The following is a 25,399-nucleotide window of genomic DNA, read 5'->3' on the forward strand; positions in this document are numbered from 1 at the left end:
GTCTTCGTGGAATCCCTTGTCATGTGTAGAACACATTTCAACGTCAAGAATGGCACATAAACATACACGACTATGCATGATACACGGCCTGAAGTACATGGAATACCTCAACCAAGCTATGATGGTGTCGTTAAGTGAGTGAGTGGGTATTGCTTTACCCCGCGTCAACAAGGTTCCAGCTTCTCTCGACGGTCTCCTCGTCTTTTAAGATCACAGTCTGAATGATAAATCGGAACATCGTTGTCTTCATGTTCAGGATCTAATACTGCAAAACGTTGGGACCATTAAATTGAGTATCCTTCAGTTGTAAGTCTCATGACAGACCTCATAACTACGCATTGATGACTATGGCTTGACATACCGTATCAAGGGGAGTCGATATCTGGATAACCTCACAATTTGTGTACAATACAAGTACAACGAAAAAGACCCACAGCTTGAAGCACAGATCTCCTATCACAGGGTAGTTTACACACTATTCCTTTGAACAATTAACTCGTGTTATTGACACCCGCAAGTTAAATGATTAATATCGGTAGCTAATGTCCACGAGACGCTTTGTTCCCTCATTGTCATCAAGGTCAAGATAGCACAGTGCGATTGTTTGGGTATGGTGTAGCTCACTGAAACGTACCACTATTGTTGTCTCCGCCCCAACCACTCTGTATAGAGTATCTGACTCCACAAATAACGTTACATGTAAAATGTCATTGTATTAATTTAATACTATTTCTTCCATTTGCCTGTCACGATACAAGCTTCTAACACCAGATACTGAACATAAAACAACACGTACAAATAACTAAATTAGTCATGTGTGAAATAATTACAATCATCCACCAATAACGTCCTATCAGTCAATTTCTTTGTTATATCTAGCTGCAGTAAAGTAATAGATAAAAACCAGCTCTCAAAGTTACATTTTTACCAAATGTAAATTTTACAAAATGTATCACTGTCTTTCTTGAATCTATATGACTTTGTATAATAAATATAAACAATACATATTTTAGTAATGCCACTGATGAGTTTACGGGGGGCATCAAAATACCAACAACCACAGTATACAGAATACATCACCGACTCCAGTACAACATGTGTCCACTATCTTTGTTCGAGACCATGATTGATCGCCATCACGTCGAACCGTCTATAGTTATAAAAGTACTAAAGGCTCGATATATTCCTTGAGTCCATTCAGACAAGTGCACATAACACATATCTCCATAGGATGATGTCCATCAGAATGGTCCAGATGAATCCAGATGAGTCGAGATAAGTCCAGATGAGTCGAGATAGGTCCAGATGAATCCAGATGAGTCGAGATAGGTCCACATGAATCCAGATGAGTCGAGATAAGTCCAGATGAGTCGAGATAAGTCCAGATGAATCCAGATGAGTCGAGATAAGTCCAGATGAATCCAGATGAGTCGAGATAGGTCCAGATGAATCCAGATGAGTCGAGATAAGTCCAGATGAGTCGAGATAAGTCCAGATGAGTCGAGATAAGTCCAGATGAATCCAGATGAGTCCAGATAGGTCCAGAGGAATCTAGATGAGTCGAGATAAGTCCAGATGAGTCGAGATAGGTCCAGATGAGTCAAGATAAGTCCAGATGAGTCGAGATAGGTCCAGATGAGTCAAGATAGGTCCAGATGAGTCAAGATAGGTCCAGATGAGTCGAGTTAAGTCCAGATGAATTCAGGTGTTACTGATGAAGATGATATATCCAGGTTCCCTAAGATTTTTTCCCAAATATTTCGTCCACAGAAAGCTCCCTCTCCCGTTCCGTTGCCTCCTTGGATCTGATGTACCTAGCCTTCTTGGCTTCCTCCCACGTCTTGTCGGAGGAGGGCATGGCGTGGATCCTTCTCAGAGAACCGTCGGGATTGTAGTGCTCTGGATCAAAGTCCATCGGCTTCTTGTGGGCATCCACCGCGGGTCCCCTGGGTCGGGACGCCCTCCTGGCCTTGTCCTTCGCTGCCTGGTCCTCTTCGTGTATTTGGACTATTTCGGGGTCATCCCTCTTGACGTCCCGTGACGTCTTATTTGACGTAACGTCTTTCCGTTGAGGGTCCTCAGATAGGCGCCTGGAAACGTTAGTTTTCACCGACTTCATATCCAAAGAAGCGAGCTGGGTTAGATCAAGAGATGCTCTTTGAGATCGGCGCTTGCTTCTTATATCGGATTCGATAAGGCCGTTTTGTGAAGCACCTTCCCAGCCACAAATATTCCTCTCTATTGATTTCCCTCTCGGGTCTAAATCATTCAAACTTTCTGTGTCAGCTTCGCAGGGGGTGTCCGTCGAGCTGTGGCCTTCTTTCACGTTAGGGTCAATATTACGAGGCGATCTGACCACACGTTCTGTAATATCCTGCCTGTCGCTCTCACGAGGTGATAATAATGCCAAACCCGGATAAGCCTCTATCGTTAGCACGCTCACGCTAGGGTTTCCTGAGTGGTCGGGTATTGTGTCACTCGATTCGTACTGGGGGTGCCGCTCGTTTTCAGCAGGCACAATACCTCTAACGTGACAACTATCTCTCTCATACGGGGACAGATTTTCATTGGCATATTTTACATTGGACATCAGGTTCTCTAGCCGACTATTCCTAACCCGTGGGGTCACGTGACTGTAACCATTTAGCGTCAAATTCCCCACGTTCCCTGAAGCTGTCGGCAGCAAAGGCTTTTTTTTCATTCCTTGTCTAATCCTGTCCAGCTCCCTCTCCACCATACGCTGTTCTTGTTCATAATTCTTCATCCTGTATTTGTGTTCATCCTTAATGCCCCGCCTGCTGTCAATCTCCAGGCTCAATAGCCTCTCCTCGCGTTTATTCTGAGCTCTAGCTATTTCAGAATTTCTAAATTGTGAAGTCCAGCTTTTCATTTTGACAATCAAATATTGTACCGAAAAACTCGAATTCACTTGGTAAATCAGCAATTCATTATCAACGATGTTTTAAATCCTTTAATCGGCTGCCCGCGTCTTGATTTGTTCATTCTACAAATGTTTCTGAAAAAGGAAAGAAAGACAAGATAAACATTTTGCTCGATACTTTTAACTAAAAGTAATATTCAACGAAACGTTCGTATCTGGGTCTTGAGTGATATATGTGCAATGTGTCATGTACACTTCTGTGTTTGGCTGAAAACGTGCAGGTGTTTCTTAGCGAAATAAACACAAACATAAACACCGGTTTATGTGAATGGGAACACCTGTATGGAAAAGGTATGTTGGTGTTTCTGTTAATGTTTGCACAGCCATTAGTGTGTTTAGCGGAACTTACGGGTAAGTAGGCACTACTCCAGAGTAATGATATTTAAAAGGAATTCCTTGTTAAATGCCGACACTATGCATTGTGGTTATGTCATAGTTTCTGCTACTGCTTTATCACAGCAATATATCACTCGGCAATATACCTGCCTCATATAACTCCTGCTATATGAAGGCGGTCTGTAAATAATAGTGTCTGGACCAGACAATACAGCGATTGACATCATGAGCATCGATCCACGCAATTGGGATACGAAGGTGAGATGAGGTGAAATGGGGTTTAACGTCGCGTCCAAGATTATTGCACTTACATAGCGAAGTGCATGCACGTGTGTGTGTGGCTGCTTGTACTAGACCGGATTGATGCCGATTTATGGTGCTAGACCACTGAGATACCATGTCGCAGTTCAACATGAATACCCCACTCAGACACAGTATACTGACTCCGAGCCGACCAGTCCTTGTTTTAGCCCCTTAATGCCAAGCGCCAGACAGGGTAACAACAAGTACCATCTTTTAACGTCTTTTGGTATGACGCGGCCGGGATCGAGCCCCGGACCTTCCGCTCTCCGGGCGGACGCTCTACCACTAGACCACGGAGGCGGTCGGGGTACGAAGGCGTGCAATCAACACGCTTGACCACCCGATCCCGTTAGTCCCCACAGTATAGGTTGCTGCAGAGCTATATTCTTACCCGGATTCCACACGGGTCTGATAATAAGTAAAGTACAACAAGAGATTGTGACCTTGGACAGAGGCTGTTTGGGTTCCGACTTTGTCTGTACGTCACAAGGAGCATGCACTATCAAAGGGAAATGTCGAGTCATAAAGTTTCATTACCTGCGTCATAAATTTCACAGGCTGTCATACTGTGACAACTTCTACGATCAAATCGGATATACACAGGTGTGGAATCCTGTAGAAGTGCACGAGTCATGTTGTGTCATGTATTGTTGTAAACCCGTTATTTTGTGTCATTAACGGGTTTTCTGTGCCTTTGACGTCTCGTTATGAACCTTGTTATTTTGAGTGAGTGAGTGAGTGAGTGGGTGGGTGGGAAAATGGGTGAGTGAGTGAGTGAGTGAGTGGGTGAGTGAGTGAGTGTTTTGGTGTTTGAGTGAGTGAGTGAGTGAGTGTTTTTGTGTTTGAGTGAGTGAGTGAGTGAGTGAGTGATAGAGTGAGTGATAGAGTGAGTGATAGAGTGAGTGAGTGAGTGAGTGAGTGAGTGAGTGAGTGTTTTGGTGTTTGAGTGAGTGTGTGTATGTGTTTGGGTGAGAGAGAGTGAGTGAGTGACAATAATCTAGTCTGGCGATAGTGAGCTTCACACGTTTTACCCCTGTCAAGGATCACACCCTGGTTCTCCGCGTTACTCTCAGCGGTTTATTTCTCTGGGCCACCCTCACCCCCCACGTTTAGACAATATTCCTACAGCACCCCCAGCACATCAACTGACAGCACCTGGTATATGTATATACGTGTTACGCCGTTATTACAACAGTTAACATCTCGCTGTCATGGCCTGAAAATAAACTTACAATAATAAGCATAGAATAACGAATAGAAAATAACCAGTTTGTCGCTAAACTGTTAAGATTTGCTTCAGTAGATTTCCACCTTGGTTATTTCAAAACAACACCACGCATAGTCTGTCGCTAAGTCCCTATCGGTTTATGGCTGTCGATGTATTCACCCCAAATCAACAATATATTCTCTCAAGTATAGGATATTTAACGTTTCCAAAACCAGCCAACCATCTTATACCCTGTGTGTGTCTAATCATGAAAGAGACAAGTTTCTATACAAGTCTTGCTGGTTTGGAACACCTTCCCTATACGAGGTATAAATATTTATACCAATGCATACAGGGAGCCGTTTTCTCTGAAAGGATTGTGAGAAGGTATTGTGGCGCCTGTGAGTAAACCGTCGCAGAAGACGGCACTTCAGTGTCTGAGATCCACTGACGGTCTGTCACGTGCACAGCACTAGCAAAAGGAATTTGGTTAAATAAACACAACACATCCGAATAGAGAGTAGATCTCACACACGCACAACTGTTGGTCGGTATTTTTTGAATATTAATAACACTGCAACACTGTCTCAGTGTGAGGGAACCCAGACAGGAAGATTGCGTGGTAATAACATACACCAAATTTCAATTTCATAGGCAATGTATGTGTAATTCAATTAAACTTACAACCATAATAGATGATTCATTTGTTCACAATGGCGAATATCTCTTCTAACTACCCTTATATATCATAGGGTCATATCGCAGAAAAAACATTCCGAATTTTATGTCCCAATATGTCAGTGTGTCGATATAAATATATATACCTATTAATGAAGTGCGTGTTTTCAAATTGAAATAAGCCAAAGTTAAGAATTGTGTCTACATCGTCTCATTTCGAAAGCAAAATATCAAAATGGTATTCTGTCGTTTATAGGTGATGTATATAAATGTTTTAGATCAATTGTGTCTACATCGTCTCATTTCGAAAGCAAAATATCGAAATGGTATTCAGTAGTTTATAGGGGATGTATATACATGTTTTAGATCAACCGACATCGCTGTAGGTCGAAAGAATAAAACCCGCTGCTCTATCCACGACGCCGGGACATTCCAATGGCACGTATCTTCCAGTAATAATGAGTCGGCGAGCTGTTTTATGTGTCGTTAATGAGATCGATAAACACTATATCTGCCTCGGGTTATTTATGTGGCCGCGAATTAGAACTCTATCGACACCTGCTCAGCTATGGGAGAACAATAAATGCAAGAGAATGCCTTAAGACGGTCTCTTAAGATTCGCAACGACTAAACGTGTCCTGCGTTAAGTAATGCGGGAATGCATAGTGCAATGTGGTGGCGTTTGCCTTCTCCCGTGATTCCATACTATATAGACTTGCGCTGATACTTCAGTAAACTACGGTTATTACGAACTCAAAGGGACCACTAATTTTAGTTCGTTATAACCGAGGTTCGTTATAAGGTGAGGTGAAATTGGGTTTAACGTCGCGTCCAAGATGATTGCACTTATATAGCGACGTGCATGTACGTGTGTGTGTTTGTGTGGCTGCTTGTACTAGACCGGACTGATGCCGATTTATAGTGCTAGCCCACTGAGATACCATGCCGCAGTTTAACATGAATACCCCACTCAGCCACAGTATACTGACTCCGAGCCGACCAGTCCTTGTTTTAGCCCCTTAATGCCGAGCACCAGACAGGGTAACAACAAGGACCATCTTTTAACGTCTTTTGGTATGACGCGACTGGGGATCGAACCCCGGACCTTCCGCTCTCCCACTAGACAACGGAGGCGGTCTTGGTTCGTTATAAGCATATATACAGCATATATACAGCATATATACAGCATATATACAGCTTATATAGGGTTTATCATCCAAACTGGCTTCAACAGGAGATATCGCATTGGGGAGGGAGATTTGACTTCAATGTACAACGAAATTGCAGTACATTGCTTTGCAGGCAGCAATGACAATTTCGGTTACCATGACGTCACAAATGCCATCCCTCATCATTAGTTGCATTTTTTACACTCAAGACATTGGTTGTTAGTCTTAACTCTAAAGTTAGGAAGAATGACGTTGGATGATAAATAGAATCTCTTCATTGTGTCCTTTTCATGACATATATCAACACTCGTCCATAAAAGATTAAAAGTCCTTGGCAAGCCTTAGTATTCTAATCTTTTTTCGACTCGTGTCAATAAAAGTTCATACATCTAGTGTGTCGAATCTCTATATTTAAACAATTATGGTGGCGTTAGGCTATTGTTCTCGTAGTCGATTCGGATCCACGAATTCGCTGGCTATTCTGAACGTGCATTTAAACACGTAAACCTGATGCAACAATATGTCATTTTGCGTAATTATAGAGGAATTATACATCAACCATAACATAGTTTAGTCAGAGAAATCACTCGAATCTGTTGATGCTCATGATTGTTCCAATACGTTCTTCATTAAGAAAACAGAAAACCCTGTTCAAATAAGAGTAAGTAGGATTCTACGCCCTATTGCAGCAATAGCACGGCGCGGAATCGAACCCGGGTCTTCCGTGTGACGAACGAACGCGTTATCCACAAGGCCACTCCAATGACAAATACGACAGAGATCCGGGGTAGAATAGGTCTTCAGCAACCCATGCTTACCGCAAAAGGCGACTATGCTTGTCGTAAGAGGCGAAATATCGGATCGGGTGGTCAGGCTCGCTGACTTGGTTGATGCATGTCATCGTATCCCAATTGCGTTGAGCGATGACCATGATATCAATCACTGGATTGTCTGGACCAAACTCGATTATTTACAGATCGCCGTCATATAGGTTGAATATTGCTGAGTGCGGCGTCCAACAACAAACGAACAAAACGCATACGACATCCTTTAAGAATGATTTACAATTCATTAAGAAATAAAGTTTGCTCTATCCCTATGTAAGGTGTACTAGTCTAGCCTTGCTCTGAACTGTTATAGGGGCGGTCGGGTAGCCTAGTGGTTAAAGCGTTCGCTCGTCACGCCGAAGACCCGAGTTCGATTCCCGACATGGGTACAATGTGTGAAACCCATTTCTGGTGCCCCCCGCCGTGATATTGCTGGAATATTGCTAAAAGCGGCGAAAAAAACATACTCACTCACTCACTCACTGAACTGTTATAGTTTAAGCGATTATATTACCTTCCTTCACCATGTTTGTCGCAGCAGAGGGCGACGACCACGTATGATTATTGTGATGAGTAACTGTAGAAATGGAAACACAACAAACTGAGATTCTTGACAAGTCTGATGGAGCCGACGGCTGTCTCAGCTAAGCGACAGAGCGTCTTGCCCAGGTGGTTCGATCCCCGTTCGAGTCATAAAAGACGTTATCAGATTGTGCTTGTTGTTACCCTGTCTGGCGCTCGGCATTAAGGGGATACAACATACCCTCGGAGTCAGTATACCGTGACCCAGTGGGGTAGTCATCTTAAACATGGTGAGTGAGTTGGATTTAACGCCGCTTTTAACAGTATTCCAGTCATATCACGGCGTGTCAGCTTAATATGGGAGGAAAGCCCGAAGTGATGCAGGTCTTAGACGTTTACCACTTCGGTGAAACCCACGAGCACGGGTATGGTGCTGACAAACCTAGAAACATAATCGGGGCGAATCGGGATTCGAACCCACAATCATATGTTTCTGGCGTGTCCAAGGGACGCAACTCTGCACAGCGAATCGCGGCGCCTTAGACGACTGGGCCACCCGTGCCCCTGTTAAACATGGAGTCTAAGTAGGACAGTACTATAAAACTGGCCTCATTGCGGTCTATTACAAGCAGGTGCCACACACACACACACACACACACACACACACACACACACACACACACACACATGTGGATGCATGTACGTCGCTATATAGGTGCAATTGTCTTGACCGCGACTTTAAACCCCATTTCACCTCACCTCACCTCACCTCACCTCACCTCACCTCACCTCATATAAACGTACTGTCATAGCGGAAAACACAACAAAGTTTATCTTTAAATCCTCACTGATCCAAAATACCTAATTGTTTCAATATGTATCTGTAATTGCAAGGATGGAATCGCCGACTTCCTACATAGGGCCTCAGCGCCGGGAACAAAGACAGCACGGTGTTGTGACCTGACTTCAGCAGCCCTATGTACAATTATATAGCATCGCGGGACCCTTCTCAGTACACACCTAACACTATTCATTTAGCTTATTTTCAAATATGTGATAATACCTACTCGCGTATTCGAATGATTTACTGTATAATGATCCGGCATATCTGAACCTTTTACGCACGCTTCAAAACAATTTCTGACCCAGTAGTCTCCCTTTGCTCGTGGGTGAAAAGAACCATGAAACAAGCGTTCAGAGGCTACAGTCAAGTCCCTTTAATCCGACATGGTTGGTTGCATATGATTATGTCGGATTAACGACAGGTTGCCGTTAAAGAAGTTCAATGAAAGGGCAGACGCTACATCGGCTGCATAAAAAATGTTTTGATATATCTGATATATCCTTGAATAGATATTATTAGAATCTTTGTTCAACTGTATATCAGGAAAAAAGGAAGCTATTGGCAGTGTAACAAACTGTTGAGCGAAAGTGTTCGGGGTGAATGTCAACACTTCACGAGAACGCTTTAACCACAAAGCTACCCAATCGCCCCATGAACTAAATAAACTCGACAAGTATTGAACTTAAAGAATTAAATATTGAACTTGGAAGACATACAAAGCCACAAACCCCACTACATCAGAGGCTATGCTCTACATGTTCAACCATTGATGACGAAAAATACAACTTACTTCACTGTATTAAACACACTCAAGAAAGAAATATACTCTTTGAAAAATTATCCAGACAAAATGTAAATGTAAATGTCCACAGTCATGAAGACAAATTATTTCACTACATCCTGTCAAATAATGAAGCAGTCAATATCAACTGCATTTGTTTCCATATCTATCATTTCAAACAATAAATACCTCTTCATAATCAACCGTTGACTTTTTATGTATAAAAATATCATCAAGTATGTATTATTGATTGTTTTGTTTTTGTATGTGTCTACAGGAATGTAAATTATGTATGTCTGTATATATGTATATATCAATCATAATGTCTTGGCTTTTAAAATTGCATCTGTCCCGTAATGGAACGTTTCTGCAATAAATATTATCTTATCTTATCTTATCAGTACACGCAGATAACCATCTCGTGCAGTGCCTAAACATTTGACAGGTTTGAACTGACGGTGACTGATAATGTACGTAGATGTACTTGATCCTTACACCGAATAGACACATTGCTTGGTCTAGTGGATACAGCGTCTGCCCGGAGACCCGAAGGTCGGTGTATCGATCCCCTGGCCGCATCTTTGCGAAATGTGTTTAGAGATGCTACTGGTCGGTTCGGGGTCAGTATACTGTGTCTGCGTGGGGTATCAATGTTAAACTGCGGCATGGTATCTCAGTGGGTTAGCACTATAAAGTAGGCATTAGTCCAGACACAGTACATCCAGGTCTCAATATAAGCGCAATAATCTTGAACGCTACGTTAAACCTCATTTCGCCTCACATGATAACGGAATAACAACCGAATATACCACTCTACAACATGTACACTAGACACAGAGACGGTGAGCTGGACATACCTCTGTATGGTGTTGCACTAGACACAATGACGGTGAAGTGGTCATACTGGTCATACTGCTGTATGGTGTTGCACGAGACACAGTGACGGTGAACTGGTCATACCGCTGTATGGTGTTGCACTAGACACAGTGACGGTGAACTGGTCAAACTGGTCAAACCGCTGTATGGTGCTGCACTAGACACAGTGACGGTGAAGTGGTCAAACTGGTCATGCCGCTGTATGGTGTTGCACTAGACACAGTGACGGTGAACTGGACATACAGCTGTATGGTGTTGCACTAGACGCAGTGACAGTGAACTGGTCATAATGGTCATACTGCTGTATGGTGTTGCACTAGACACAGAGACGGTGAACTGGTCTAACCGCTGTATTGTGTTGCACTAGACACATTGATGGTGAACTGGTTAAACTGGTCATACCGCTGTATGGTGTTGCACTAGACACATTGATGGTGAACTGGTCAAACTGGTCATACCGCTTTTTGGTGTTGCACTAGACACAGTGACGGTGAACTGGTCATACTGCTGTATTGTGTTCCACTGGACACAGTGACAGTGGACTGGTCATACCGCTGTATGGTGTTGCCCTAGACACAGTGACAGTGAACTGGTCATAATGCTGTATGGTGTTCCACTAGACACAGTGACAGTGGACTGGTCATACCGCTGTATGGTGTTGAACTAGACACAGTGACAGTGGACTGGTCATAATGCTGTATGGTGTTCCACTAGACACAGTAACAGTGGACTGGTCATACCGCTGTATGGTGTTGCACTAGACACAGTGACAGTGGACTGGTCATACCGCTGTATGGTGTTGCACTAGACACAGTGACGGTGAACTGGTCAAACCGCTGTATGGTGTTGCACTGGACACAGTGACGGTGAACTGGTAATACTGCTGTATGGTGTTGCACTAGACACAGTGACGGTGAACTGGTCAAACCGCTGTATGGTGTTGCACTAGACACAGTGACGGTGAACTGGTCATACCGCTGTATGGTGTTGCACTAGACACAATGATTTTGAACTGGTCATACTGCTGTATGGTGTTGCACTATACACAATGATTTTGAACTGGTCATAACACTGTATGGTGTTGCACTAGACACAGTGACGGTGAACTGGTCATACCGCTGTATGGTGTTGCACTAGATACAGTGATGGTGAACTGGTCATACCGCTGTATGGTGTTGCACTAGACACAGTGATGTTGAACTGGTCATAGCGCTGTATGGTGTTACACTAGACACAGTGAAGGTGAACTGGTCATACCGCTGTATGGTGTTGCACTAGATACAGTGACGGTGGACTGGTCATACCGCTGTATGGTGTTGAACTAGACACAGTGACAGTGGACTGGTCATACTGCTGTATGGTGTTCCACTAGACACAGTAACAGTGGACTGGTCATACCGCTGTATGGTGTTGCACTAGACACAGTGACAGTGGACTGGTCATACCGCTGTATGGTGTTGCACTAGACACAGTGACGGTGAACTGGTCAAACCGCTGTATGGTGTTGCACTGGACACAGTGACGGTGAACTGGTAATACTGCTGTATGGTGTTGCACTAGACACAGTGACGGTGAACTGGTCAAACCGCTGTATGGTGTTGCACTAGACACAGTGACGGTGAACTGGTCATACCGCTGTATGGTGTTGCACTAGATACAATGATTTTGAACTGGTCATACTGCTGTATGGTGTTGCACTATACACAATGATTTTGAACTGGTCATAACACTGTATGGTGTTGCACTAGACACAGTGACGGTGAACTGGTCATACCGCTGTATGGTGTTGCACTAGATACAGTGATGGTGAACTGGTCATACCGCTGTATGGTGTTGCACTAGACACAGTGATGTTGAACTGGTCATAGCGCTGTATGGTGTTACACTAGACACAGTGAAGGTGAACTGGTCATACCGCTGTATGGTGTTGCACTAGATACAGTGACGGTGAACTGGTCATACCGCTGTATGGTGTTGCACTAGACACAGTGACGGTGAAATGGACATACTGGGCATACTGCTGTGTGGTGTTGCACTAGGCACAATGATTGTGAACTAGTCATAGCGCTTTATGGTGTTGCACTAGACACAGTGATGGTGAACTGGTCAAACCGCTGTATGGTGCTGCACTAGACACAGTGACGGTGAAGTGGTCAAACTGGTCATACCGCTGTATGGTGTTGCACTAGACACAGTGACGGTGAACTGGACATACAGCTGTATGGTGTTGCACTAGACGCAGTGACAGTGAACTGGTCATAATGGTCATACTGCTGTATGGTGTTGCACTAGACACAGAGACGGTGAACTGGTCTAACCGCTGTATTGTGTTGCACTAGACACATTGATGGTGAACTGGTTAAACTGGTCATACCGCTGTATGGTGTTGCACTAGACACAGTGACGGTGAACTGGTCATACTGCTGTATTGTGTTCCACTGGACACAGTGACAGTGGACTGGTCATACCGCTGTATGGTGTTGCCCTAGACACAGTGACAGTGAACTGGTCATAATGCTGTATGGTGTTCCACTAGACACAGTGACAGTGGACTGGTCATACCGCTGTATGGTGTTGAACTAGACACAGTGACAGTGGACTGGTCATAATGCTGTATGGTGTTCCACTAGACACAGTAACAGTGGACTGGTCATACCGCTGTATGGTGTTGCACTAGACACAGTGACAGTGGACTGGTCATACCGCTGTATGGTGTTGCACTAGACACAGTGACGGTGAACTGGTCAAACCGCTGTATGGTGTTGCACTGGACACAGTGACGGTGAACTGGTAATACTGCTGTATGGTGTTGCACTAGACACAGTGACGGTGAACTGGTCAAACCGCTGTATGGTGTTGCACTAGACACAGTGACGGTGAACTGGTCATACCGCTGTATGGTGTTGCACTAGACACAATGATTTTGAACTGGTCATACTGCTGTATGGTGTTGCACTATACACAATGATTTTGAACTGGTCATAACACTGTATGGTGTTGCACTAGACACAGTGACGGTGAACTGGTCATACCGCTGTATGGTGTTGCACTAGATACAGTGATGGTGAACTGGTCATACCGCTGTATGGTGTTGCACTAGACACAGTGATGTTGAACTGGTCATAGCGCTGTATGGTGTTACACTAGACACAGTGAAGGTGAACTGGTCATACCGCTGTATGGTGTTGCACTAGATACAGTGACGGTGAACTGGTCATACCGCTGTATGGTGTTGCACTAGACACAGTGACGGTGAAATGGACATACTGGGCATACTGCTGTGTGGTGTTGCACTAGGCACAATGATTGTGAACTAGTCATAGCGCTTTATGGTGTTGCACTAGACACAGTGATGGTGAACTGGTCAAACAGCTGTATGGTGTGGCACTATACACAGTGAAGGTGAACTGGTCATACCGCTGTATGGTGTTGCACTAGACACAGTGATGGTGAACTGGTCAAACCGCTGTATGGTGTTGCACTAGACACAGTGAAGGTGAACTGGTCATACCGCAGTATGATGTTGCACTAGACACAGTGACGGTGAACTGGTCATACCGCTGTATGGTGTTGCACTAGACACAGTAATGGAGAGCTGGTCATACCGCTGTATGGTGGTGCACTAGACACAGTAATGGAGAGCTGGTCATACCGCTGTATGGTGGTGCACTAGACACAGTAATGGAGAGCTGGTCATACCGCTGTATGGTGGTGCACTAGACACAGTGATGGTGAGCTTGCCATACCGCTGTATGGTGTTGCACTAGACACAGTGACGGTGAGCTGGTCATACCGCTGTATGGTGTTGAACTAGACACAGTAATGGAGAGCTGGTCATACCGCTGTATGGTGGTGCACTAGACAAAGGGACGGTGAACTGGTCATACTGCTGTATGGTGTTGCACAAGACACAGTGACGGTGAACTGGTCAAACCGCTGTATGGTGTTTCACTATTTCAACATGTTGAAGAGAAACTAAATTGTGGAGCAAATGAAACTATATCAGTTTGTCATGTGTTTGATTGGAAATATCTGAAGTTATTAGATTAAAACATGTATTGTGTTGCTGCTCATATATGTCATCACTCAAAGAACACTTCTACATCTGCTTTACATCTTTGAAAATATAACTTAATGTAAAACTTTTAAAAATTAAAAAAATAATTCGCATAAAATACAACTGCTGATTGGTATATACCAGACATTTCATCTTTGAAATCAATAAATTTGCTTTTTCGGCACAGATTTACAACATTTGAAACATGCTAGGGGTCATGTGGTGGAATATTCATTTCCCACTCCACTTTTTCATTGAACCAATTTATTTTCACACAAACTCCCAGCCACACATTACGTTTTCACAATCTGTTGCAGCAATGAGTTGTGATTAAACAGACACAATAAACTTTAACAAAGTTCTTTCAGTTTTCAATTACACATTGTAAAAATAGTTTGCCCCTCAGTTTATATAAGGGCAACAAACTTTCCTATCCCTGGTATCACCCGTCACCATAACTCACTCACGCACACAATGCCCACCCATTGACTCTCACAATACTCACTCATCCACTCACTTATACAATACCAACTCACTCACTCACTTATACAATACCAACTCACTTACTCAAACACCCACTCACTCACTCACTCACAACAATACCCACTCAATCTCTCAAATCACTCAGTAAGGGTTTATTGTAGGGTGAATTGAAGGATATTATTGGGGCGAGGTGAATCTGGGGATGGGGTGACATTGAGGGTGATGTTGATGCAGTGACATTAAGTGTGGTTTGGTGATGAGGTAAAGCTAGGGGCGGGGTAGGGTGATGGGGTGACGTTAAGAGTTCTGGTGGGTGATGGGGTGACGTTAAGAGTTCTGGTGGGTGATGGGGTGACATTAAGAGTTATGGACGGTGATGGGGTGACGTTAAGAGTTATGGACGGTGATGGGGTGACATTAAGAGTTATGGACGGTGATGGGGTGACGTTAAGAGTTATGGACGGTAATGGGGTGACATTAAGAGTTATGGACGGTGATGGGGTGACGTTAGGAGTTATGGTGGGCAATGGGGTGACGTTAAGAGTTATGGACGGTGATGGGGTGACGTTAAGAGTTCTGGTGGGTGATGGGGTGACGTTAAGAGTTACGGTGGGTGATGGGGTGACGTGAAGAGTTATGGTGGGTGATGGGGTGACATTAAGAGTTATGGTGGGTGATGGGGTGACGTTAATGTTGGGGATGAGGGATGGGGAGAAGTAAGGGGCGTGGTTGGGTGATGGAGTGACGTTAAGAGTTATGGTGGGTGATGGGGTGACGTTAAGAGTTATGGTGGGTGATGGGGTGACGTGAAGAGTTATGGTGGGTGATGGGGTGACATTAAGAGTTATGGACGGTGATGGGGTGACGTTAAGAGTTATGGACGGTAATGGGGTGACATTAAGAGTTATGGACGGTGATGGGGTGACGTTAGGAGTTATGGTGGGCAATGGGGTGACGTTAAGAGTTATGGACGGTGATGGGGTGACGTTAAGAGTTCTGGTGGGTGATGGGGTGACGTTAAGAGTTACGGTGGGTAATGGGGTGACATTAAGAGTTATGGTGGGTGATGGGGTGACGTTAATGTTGGGGATGAGGGATGGGGAGAAGTAAGGGGCGTGGTTGGGTGATGGAGTGACGTTAAGAGTTATGGTGGGTGATGGGGTGACGTTAAGAGTTATGGTGGGTGATGGGGTGACGTGAAGAGTTATGGTGGGTGATGGGGTGACATTAAGAGTTATGGTGGGTGATGGGGTGACGTTAAGAGTTATGGTAGGTGATGGGGTGACGTTAAGAGTTATGGTTGGTGATGGGGTGACGTCAAGAGTTATGGCGGGTGGGATGGGGTGGCATTAAGGGTGGGGATGAGGGATGGGGAGAAGTTAGGGGCGGGGTTGGGTGATGGAGTGACATTAAGGGTGAGTGATGGGTTGATCATGACATTAAGGGTGGGGATGAGGGATCGGGTGACATTAAGGTTTGGGTTGGTGATTGGTTGACATTAACAAAGAAATTTGATTTAAAAGTAAAGGCATATGAAAAATATCACACATGTAAAGATATCAGTTTAATATCATTGTATTATCACTCAATCCGTATGTCAGAAATAAATAATAGATACGCGTTTTATCTTTTCTTATAGAGTCATAGACTAGCCCCTGACAGAAGAGCCACACCCATCGGTGTGTAAATAACACAGAACCTGATAGTCCGTATTGAAAACGTCAAGTATGTAAATCAAAAACTTTGATCAAAATCCGTTAGCAAACAAACTAGGATCAGGTGAACATACCTGTATGTGGGTGGATGTTCTCATGTGTCTTCTTGTCCTACCCCGGGTATTCACGTCCCCCTACATTGACAGCAGTTTCCGAGCTGACGGAGTATTGAGTTTGTTCACTCGACCCGCAAATACCACCCTGTCTCTACGAGCGTTGTAACGGCGTGTGTGTCGAGGCATTGTGTGTCGGGGTGATGGTTGACGTTCCAATCACACGCCTTTCAGTTTAACTTATGTGTACTTGTTCCAAAAAAAATAGAACAACCATCAATGCCGTTCCTTGGACTAGTTAAACAGTGGACGTTACGTAAGACCGCGTTACGGAGGCACGTGTTTGCTGTGCGCGGCAGGTGCTTGTGTCGTCTATTCATAATCAATATACACGTGAGAAACAGCACGGTGTCGGCAGCTATATATCCGGATATTTCACTGAATATATTTACACTCAATTACTGGGAGCTAATAAAAATCAAATATTGTATAAATAAACAAAAACATAAATAAATGGATAACTGTAGCCTCTTACAATAACTCCTTCACGGGTAAGAAAGGTTATTCCAGAATTATCATCAGCATGTGAAAGGTACGGTCAAATACATAACGTGAATACACTGACATTGATCATTCTCAATGCATTACGTGTATAATAACCAGCAGTTAGGGGGCTAGACAGCGTTATATATATATGTTTGTGTGACTGTGACTGTGACTCTGTGTGTGTGTGTGTGTGTGTGTGTGTGTGTGTGTAGGAGAGGTGGGGTAGCCCAGTGGTTTAAGCGTCCGCTCGTCATAACGAAGACATGGCTACACATAGATACAATGTGTGAAGCCCATTTCTGGTGTCCCCAGCAGTTATATTTCTGGAATATTGCTCAAAGCGGCGTAAAACCATACTCATTCACGCACTCTATCTATATGTATGTGTGTGTGTGCGTGCGTGTGAGTGTGTGAGTGTGTGAGTGTGCATGTGTGCGTGTGTGTGTGTGAGTGAGTGAGTGAGTGAGTGAGTGAGTGAGTGTGTGTGTGTGTGTGTGTGTGTGTGTGTGTGTGTGGACGAATGAACTATTAGGTGTACATTGTCAAATGATGTGTACATCATGGTTGTCACATGATGCTTACGTCATAACGTCATATTTGACGTACGAACATAGGAAAACACCTTGTTTGCGTGTACACATGTGTATGGCCGCGTGCGTTCAGCGTAAATATATTATAAACGAGCAATGCCTATGCAAACGACAACGAAAACATTTGCAGTTGGTGCGTACGTGTATGCGTCAAAATTGGCTCCCGGACCGATTTCAATCGCAAACACATTCGTAAACACGCATGCGCGTTACGCGAGAGTAAAGAAATGGATTTTACCCTGCAATATTTATGCTAAAAAATTTGGAGATATGGTAAACGTATACGCAAATACGCAAATGGTGTGTTTTCAGGCTGAAGTCAATGCTGTATGTGGTGCACGTCGATGTTGTCGTATGAGGTGCACGTCGATGATGTCGTATGATCCGGTGAACGTCAATGTTGTCGTATGAGATGAACGTCAATGTTGTCTAATGAGATATACGTCAATGTTGTCGCATGAGGCGAACGTCAATATTGTTGTTTGGGGTGCATGTCAGTGTTGTCGTATGAGGCGATGTCAATGTTGTCGTATGAGGTGATGTCAATGTTGTCGTATGAGGCGATGTCAATGTTGTCGTATGAGGTGATGTCAATGTTGTCGTATGAGGTGATGTCAATGTTGTCGTATGAGGCGATGTCAATGTTGTCGTATGAGGTGATGTCAATGTTGTCGTATGAGGTGATGTCAATGTTGTCGTATGAGGCGATGTCAATGTTGCCGTATGAGGCGATGTCAGTGTTGTCGTATGAGGTGATGTCAATGTTGTCGTATGAGGCGATGTCAGTGTTGTCGTATGAGGTGATGTCAATGTTGCCTTATGAGGTGACGTCAATGTTGTCGTATGAGTTGAGGTCAATGTTGCCTTATGAGGTGACGTCAATGTTGTCGTATGAGGTGATGTCAGTGTTGCCGTATGAGATGATGTCAATGGTGTCGTATTAGGTAATGTCAATGTTGCCTTATGAGGTGACGTCAATGTTGCCGGATGAGGCGATGTCAGTGTTGCCTTATGAGGTGACGTCAATGTTGCCGTATGAGGCGATGTCAGTGTTGCCGTATGAGATGGTGTCAATGGTGTCGTATTAGGTAATGTCAATGTTGCCTTATGAGGTGACGTCAATGTTGCCGGATGAGGCGATGTCAGTGGTGCCTTATGAGGTGACGTCAATGTTGTCGTATGAGGTGACGTCAATGTTGCCGTACGAGACGATGTCAGTGTTGTCGTATGAGGTGACGTCAATGTTGCCGTACGAGGCGATGTCAGTGTTGCCGTATGAGGTGACGTCAATGTTGCCGTATGAGGTGATGTCAGTGTTGCCGTATGAGGTGATGTCAATGTTGCCGTATGAGGCGATGTCAGTGTTGCCGTATGAGGTGACGTCAATGTTGCCGTATGAGGTGACGTCAATTTTGCCGTACGAGGCGACGTCAATATTGCCGTATGAGTCGATGTCAGTGTTGTCGTATGAGGTGCACGTGAACAAGTCAACGTCTTCGTATGAGGTGGTTGTCAATGTTGTCGTATGAGGTATACGTCAATGTTGTCGTTTGTTTGTCACATAATATGTACGCCAATCGCCATGCTTCCCACCTGACAGTCTTACTCATTAGCAACGCTCACACATCTACACTCTCATTTACACGGCTACTGAATGATTGTCAACAAAACATGCTCCTAGGTTTGAAGCAGTCTTTCAAAGCGCGCGGAGAGTAGTCGTTATTTGTAGAACTTGAGTCCAAGCCATTGACGAACGTCAGTGAAAGAGGGACTTACTAGAAGGGATCTCAGTATGTGTCGATAAATGATATGCATTAATCCCCCCATAATCCGATATAGAGTTCAATAGATTACGTTCCAATTGCAATGAATGAAGGGCTACTTCCAGTGACAGTTTGTGTGATAGCATTACAGCGTTGTAGTGTGGGCACATTTCAAAAGATTGGCTCTTAATGGATCGTATGAATGCTACCCTATCAACATATTCAGACGTATTGAGTCATACGAGATTAATACGTGTTTACACGAACTGGAGTATATACAGGGTTTGATTTCAAAGCTTTGTGTGGACAGAAATGGAATATGTTTAACGTTAACACTATCAACTTAACATTCAGTTTGCGGTACATCAACAAATGGTCGAATGTATATATCTGAGATTTCATGTACTTAGGTTCATATTATGATTGAACGGTTTCTGAAAAAAAAACTTGGGCATAAGAAAAAAAATCATTTCTAATTCAAAAAGTGAATATAATGTATTGGTCGGCTGGCATTTAACAAGTAAGGGTATTGTTCTGACAGGCCAACGTTCACAATAGGCGCGAATCAGCGTATCTCGGTTGCCCAGGGAGGCAACTCTGCACCTTAACGCCCTTCACTACAGCGAGTACAAAATACGTATTTTCTATGGTTATATAGAAAACATAAAACTAAACTATCTCAAAATCATTAGTTCGATCGAAAGAGCATTGGCGAAAACATGAACCCCTTAGAATTCCCTTGATATGATATAGGAATTAAACATTGACTTGAGGCCATTTGTTTATATGTATTATTACTGATGACAAACATGGACATAAATTACCTTGATAAAACTCTGGCATGATCTTGTTTGTAAAACATCGGACAGGCATGGACTGGAGTTTTCTTAATATAATTTTGGAAAAAACATTTATTTGTGCTCTCTTCTTGCAAGACAGAACAAAAGTGGATCTAGTTATAGTAGAACAAACTTTGAATTGTGTTATGAAGTTATAACATTGAACAAACATTGAATTGTGTTATGAAGTTATAACATTGAGCAAACATTGAATTGTTATGAAGTTATAACACAGAACAAACATTGATTTGTGTTATGAAGTTATAACATTGAACAAACGTTGAATTGTGTTATGAAGTTATAACAGAACAAACATTGAATTGTTTTATCTTGTTATAACAAAACACACATTACATTGTGTTATGAAGTTATAACATTGAACAAACATTGAATTGTGTCATGAAGTTATAACGTAGTACTGCATGTTCGTGAGTTGTTTTGTACAACACGGGGCAACATGAGTGAGTGAGTGAGTGTGTGAGTGAGTGAGTATGGTTTTACACCATTTTGAGAAATATTCCAGCAACATAATGGCGGGGGACACCAGAAATGGGCTTCACACATTGTATCCATGTGGGGAATCGAACCCGGGGCTTCGGAGTGACGACCGAACGCTTTAACCACTAGGCTACCCCACCGCCAAAACGGCAACATGAAACAAAGTATCTTGTGTTGTCTATTCACAGTATATATATAAAACATGGGCATGTCTTTTCTAATTATACCAAAAAACAAACATGTTAAAAGACAGGACGGAAACAGTGAATCTTGCTAGTGTCCTGAATTCAAACCCTTCAACGGACACAACAGATCACGGCGTTTGGATCACGTTGGTGTACCTAGTGTTATATTCAAACCTCAATGACATTAAATGGATGAATATTAAATATTTGTATCAACATTACTCATTCCATAAAGCTCAACATGACAGGCTCAACCAAGCTGTGATTTACTCACCATGTCACTCATCAATACCTGTACACGTTTACAGTACTGCCGGTAGCCTCCGTCGGTTTACTGTTAGCTGACAAGAAGCGTGTGCTATCTAGCTTGTAGCTGTTCAATGTTCAATTGTCAATATAACTTACTGCACGGATCAGTGCACTTAAAGCACCGGAAAGTCACGTTAAAAGACTCAAGGTGTTCAAGTATGTAAAGGTACGATTAAAACCCTCACAGCAAATGTGTTATGGAATATACAGTGGTGGCTTGCTCGCGATCGCATAACGACATCTGCCATAAAATGGGCGGTTTACGACATGTCGTAGATATTCAATTAAAACCCTCACAGCAAATGTGTTATGGAATATACAGTGGTGGCTTGCTCGCGATCGCATAACGACATCTGCCATAAAATGGGCGGTTTACGACATGTCGTAGATATTCAATTGTCTAGGTAAATAGACACCCATGCCACCCAACTGCGTCTGAAGGGGGTAGCCAGTGTACACAAGGTATAAACAAATGACCCCCAGGAACCGGAGTGGGGCTATTATCGTGTTAATATGTCCCCCTGGTCTGTTTGTTTACAACAAAGACCGACTCGGCCTGGAAAAGTCATGGCAGGATTAAACTGTCATTCACAAGGTCAAATAGATAATGCCAAGAAATTGTTTACCGTATTATCATCAACGAGCATACCTGTAAACAACATTGTAGGACATACCAACGTGCATATCTGTAAACAACATTCCAGTACAAACCAACATGCATATCTATAAACGAACATAAGTGTACATACAATATTTGTTGACAACACAGTACAAATGTAAAATTAATGAATACCGGTAAACAACATTAGAAAGAAAATAGAGAGTTAATGTCAAGGCACTACAAGGGAGCATTGGTGGCGTCACTGCCGTGACACTCAGAATGGGCGCGCCTACATAACCAGTGGAGTGAAGTTAAATTAATGTCCCAAATGTTATATAACTAACCCCACACGCATTAGCTTGCAGTATGGATAGTTGTAGTACCAGTTACATAGCCACACCTCATCGACAGGGTGTGGCAGGGCGGACAGCCAAGCCACGTATAACGGGGTTTTTGTTATCCAGATGGTGTAGAGATCGCTCGGGACTTAAATTACACAAGATCAACGACCAGGCTAGGTGTAGAGCAATTTTCTTATACCCGAACCTAGTTGTATCCAATATCTGAGTGTGCTGGACAATTTACTGCGGTCCAAGACAGAGGGTGCAAAGGAGCAGGGATAGCATCTTTGGGAGCAGCAGGACATTTCTATTTGCTTCCAGTGTCACTAGAACACAACATATGCACCTGGTTACCTCAACCAGTCTCAACAAACTCCTGAAGGAAGACTACATTTCTAACAGCACAGTGGCCAATGAAGAGGATGTGCTTAGTTTCGAAAATTGGTGTGAGAAACATGTAAATCCACAATTTCAGTTGTCAATGGATTTGGCAATCTTTCCATGGTCCCTGCATCCCGAGAAACCAAATTTAGCTTGTACTGTCAAGAGCTGTAGGGACTGAGACCCTTCTTTTTGACCAACAAAAGTGTGAACTATACACGATGGCTTCACATTCATCTCAGGGACACGATGACCGTAGAGATGAGTTATCCCCAGTTGGCGCTGGAATTCCATAACTGAAAAAAATTGTTGTACACAAACAAAGCCATCGAACAGTCTCAGGAGCAGGTCAATGGCGATATCTGTGACTGAAGATTTATCAGCACTAAGAATATGGATGGTAGCTGGTACGAAGCAGCATCTGAGGCTAGATGCAAATGTCAGACACCATAAACAGACAGAACAAATACAAAAAAAGTTGTATTCTGTGATGAAGGAGATGGGACATCCATTCATGGAAGAAGCTGGAGAATTACTCACATTTGTAAGAACATTGCCTATTTTAGTGCTGCTGAAATGAATGCCACATTATTTGAAGACAAATGCCGCTTCAGTGAATTCAGAATGAAAACAAATCAATGGTGTTTAAACCAAAGGATTTTAAAGGGGCCTGTCGTCTATTCTCCATCGTGCCTGTCCAGAGAATGTGAGAATGTGCAGAAGTCCCAGCTTGCTTCAATACCTTGAGTCTCATATTACACCTCCTGATGCAATCACATGTTATCGTCATCATCATTGATGGTTCTGGTTTAGTGATCTCACTGCCACCACGGACCTTACAGACGTTTGAGGAATATGCAGCACTAGATGTGATCACCAAAGTGCATGCATACAGTTCTACGTGCATGAGACATGGTGTTTCATGTCTATTGGTCCCCTGGTCTGAAAGCTGAAACATGGTCAGAGCAAGGCATAGGATCTATTCGCAGGGTTACAAAGAGAAAATTCAACAAAATTGACAGAAGTTCTTTAACTTCCTGGCTGATTTATTGAGATAGTGACAGTGATAGTGACAGGAAGAAGGTGTCGTCTCAAATCAATCAATTAGCCTTGAAGGACTGACTCCGTGGAACCTTGCAACCATGGCCATGAAGAAGTAGATACGAGAATTTGTATGGACGCCAGTCATGCTGCAGCAGAGGGTAAGAAACTCCCCATGGAAAACGCTACGCAGATGTTCTTGTCACAGCAGTCAGTGTTCTACCGCTTCTACAGAATCTTGGTTTAGAATATTTGCTGGTTGCATTTGGTCAAGGCCAAAACATGAAGTGGATTCCAATACATCACTCATTTGTTCATGAGAAGTCCAGAAGCATTCTCTTCTTCCATGCTTTCACTGCCTATGATGTTGTGTCAGCCTTTCGTGGTGAAGGAGACATGCTCAGTCAATACCCACCAGAAATAGAGTCAGTGAGTTAGTATAGTTTTACGCCACTTTTAACAATATTCCAGCAATATCACTGTGTGTTTGTGTGTGTGTGTGTGAGAGAGAGAGGCTTTAACCTCTAGACTACCCGACCGCCCAACCAGAAACAGAAGATGTAGACGAGACAATACTGGAAATGTTTGTTGTCATGATGTCGATAGGTGTGATACCGCTGAAAGTACTGATGAAGCAAGACTGGACATGTTTGCTCTAAAGCAGTGATCTATTCCTCGGGCAGCTCTAATCCAACATGTTAAGCGTGCCACCTACCAAGCAGGCTCCACATGGGGCAAGGCAAACACATGCCCAATGGAAAGTGAAAGTCATGCTGACTGAGGATAGAAGAAGCAAGATGACGTGTGGGCACCTTTGGGCACCTCTACCAAATGCAAAGAGTTGTCAACAGCTGTGAAAGTGCGTCTTCCTCACCCAATGCCATGCAGGTGCAAGTTTTGTCGTCTTGGTCCACCATGTTCAGCTTTGTGGAGGTGCAATTGCATAAAATTGAAATTATGTTAGATCTGAACATCGCTCTAAGAAGTTTTGAATGACAATGAACAAAAAGATGTTAGTCAAAGGTCAGTAACTCTTTTTGATCAGGATAAATTCAGTGCAAAATATTCAAGAAAGAAACACAATATACAAAATACACATATACATGTATATCAAAGTAAATACATGATGAAAACAAATAGATCTGTCATATATAAAGATTCCGATTGTTTAACGATTAGTAGCAGTGGCTTCTGAATTGGTAAAAAAATATATGGTTCCACATCAAAAGCATTGGTTCAGTCACCTATTTAGACGAAATGGTATTAATTACCTGAGATGTTGACCATCTTGAACACATGGCCGCTGTTTTTAGTTTTCATGGCTAACGGGCTATTTCAAGAAAGTTGTCCCAGAGGAGTATGATTGCCATTTTTTATGCTTGCCTCACTATGTGAATGATGTCTTAGCCAGAATTCTCTGCTAAAAGCAGAATCCATTGTACAATTCCGACTATAGCATAACCAAATACGTCATAAGACCTGGGTTCGATTCCCGACATGGGTACAATGTGTG

The 25,399-nt window shown here is 43.3% G+C and overlaps 1 protein-coding gene across 2 annotated transcripts; it reads right to left on the reverse strand.

Moving 5' to 3' along the window:
- Positions 1-705: 705 nt before the first annotated feature.
- Positions 706-21,715, reverse strand: LOC124152745. 2 transcript variants are annotated; one of them, XM_046525784.2, is made up of 2 exons: positions 21,488-21,715; positions 706-3,016 (listed from the first exon to the last, which is right to left on the reverse strand). In XM_046525784.2, exon 2 carries the CDS (start codon positions 2,888-2,890, stop codon positions 1,739-1,741), a length of 1,152 nt encoding a protein of 383 aa, XP_046381740.1. In that variant the 5' UTR covers positions 2,891-3,016; positions 21,488-21,715; the 3' UTR covers positions 706-1,738. The 2 variants fall into 2 exon arrangements, with proteins under 2 accessions (XP_046381740.1, XP_046381742.1); XM_046525786.2 differs by lacking the exon at positions 21,488-21,715 and adding an exon at positions 16,814-17,013.
- Between the last annotated feature and the right edge of the window lie 3,684 nt (positions 21,716-25,399).

This window comes from Haliotis rufescens, unplaced genomic scaffold (assembly GCF_023055435.1).
Source record: "Haliotis rufescens isolate VD_foot unplaced genomic scaffold, xgHalRufe1.0.p SCAF_8, whole genome shotgun sequence".
Taxonomy (NCBI): domain Eukaryota; kingdom Metazoa; phylum Mollusca; class Gastropoda; order Lepetellida; family Haliotidae; genus Haliotis; species Haliotis rufescens.

What these genes read in the sequence shown, in the direction of transcription:
- LOC124152745 (XM_046525784.2), bottom strand. Translation starts at nt 2,890, where the DNA reads ATGAAAAGCTGGACTTCACAATTTAGAAATTCTGAAATAGCTAGAGCT.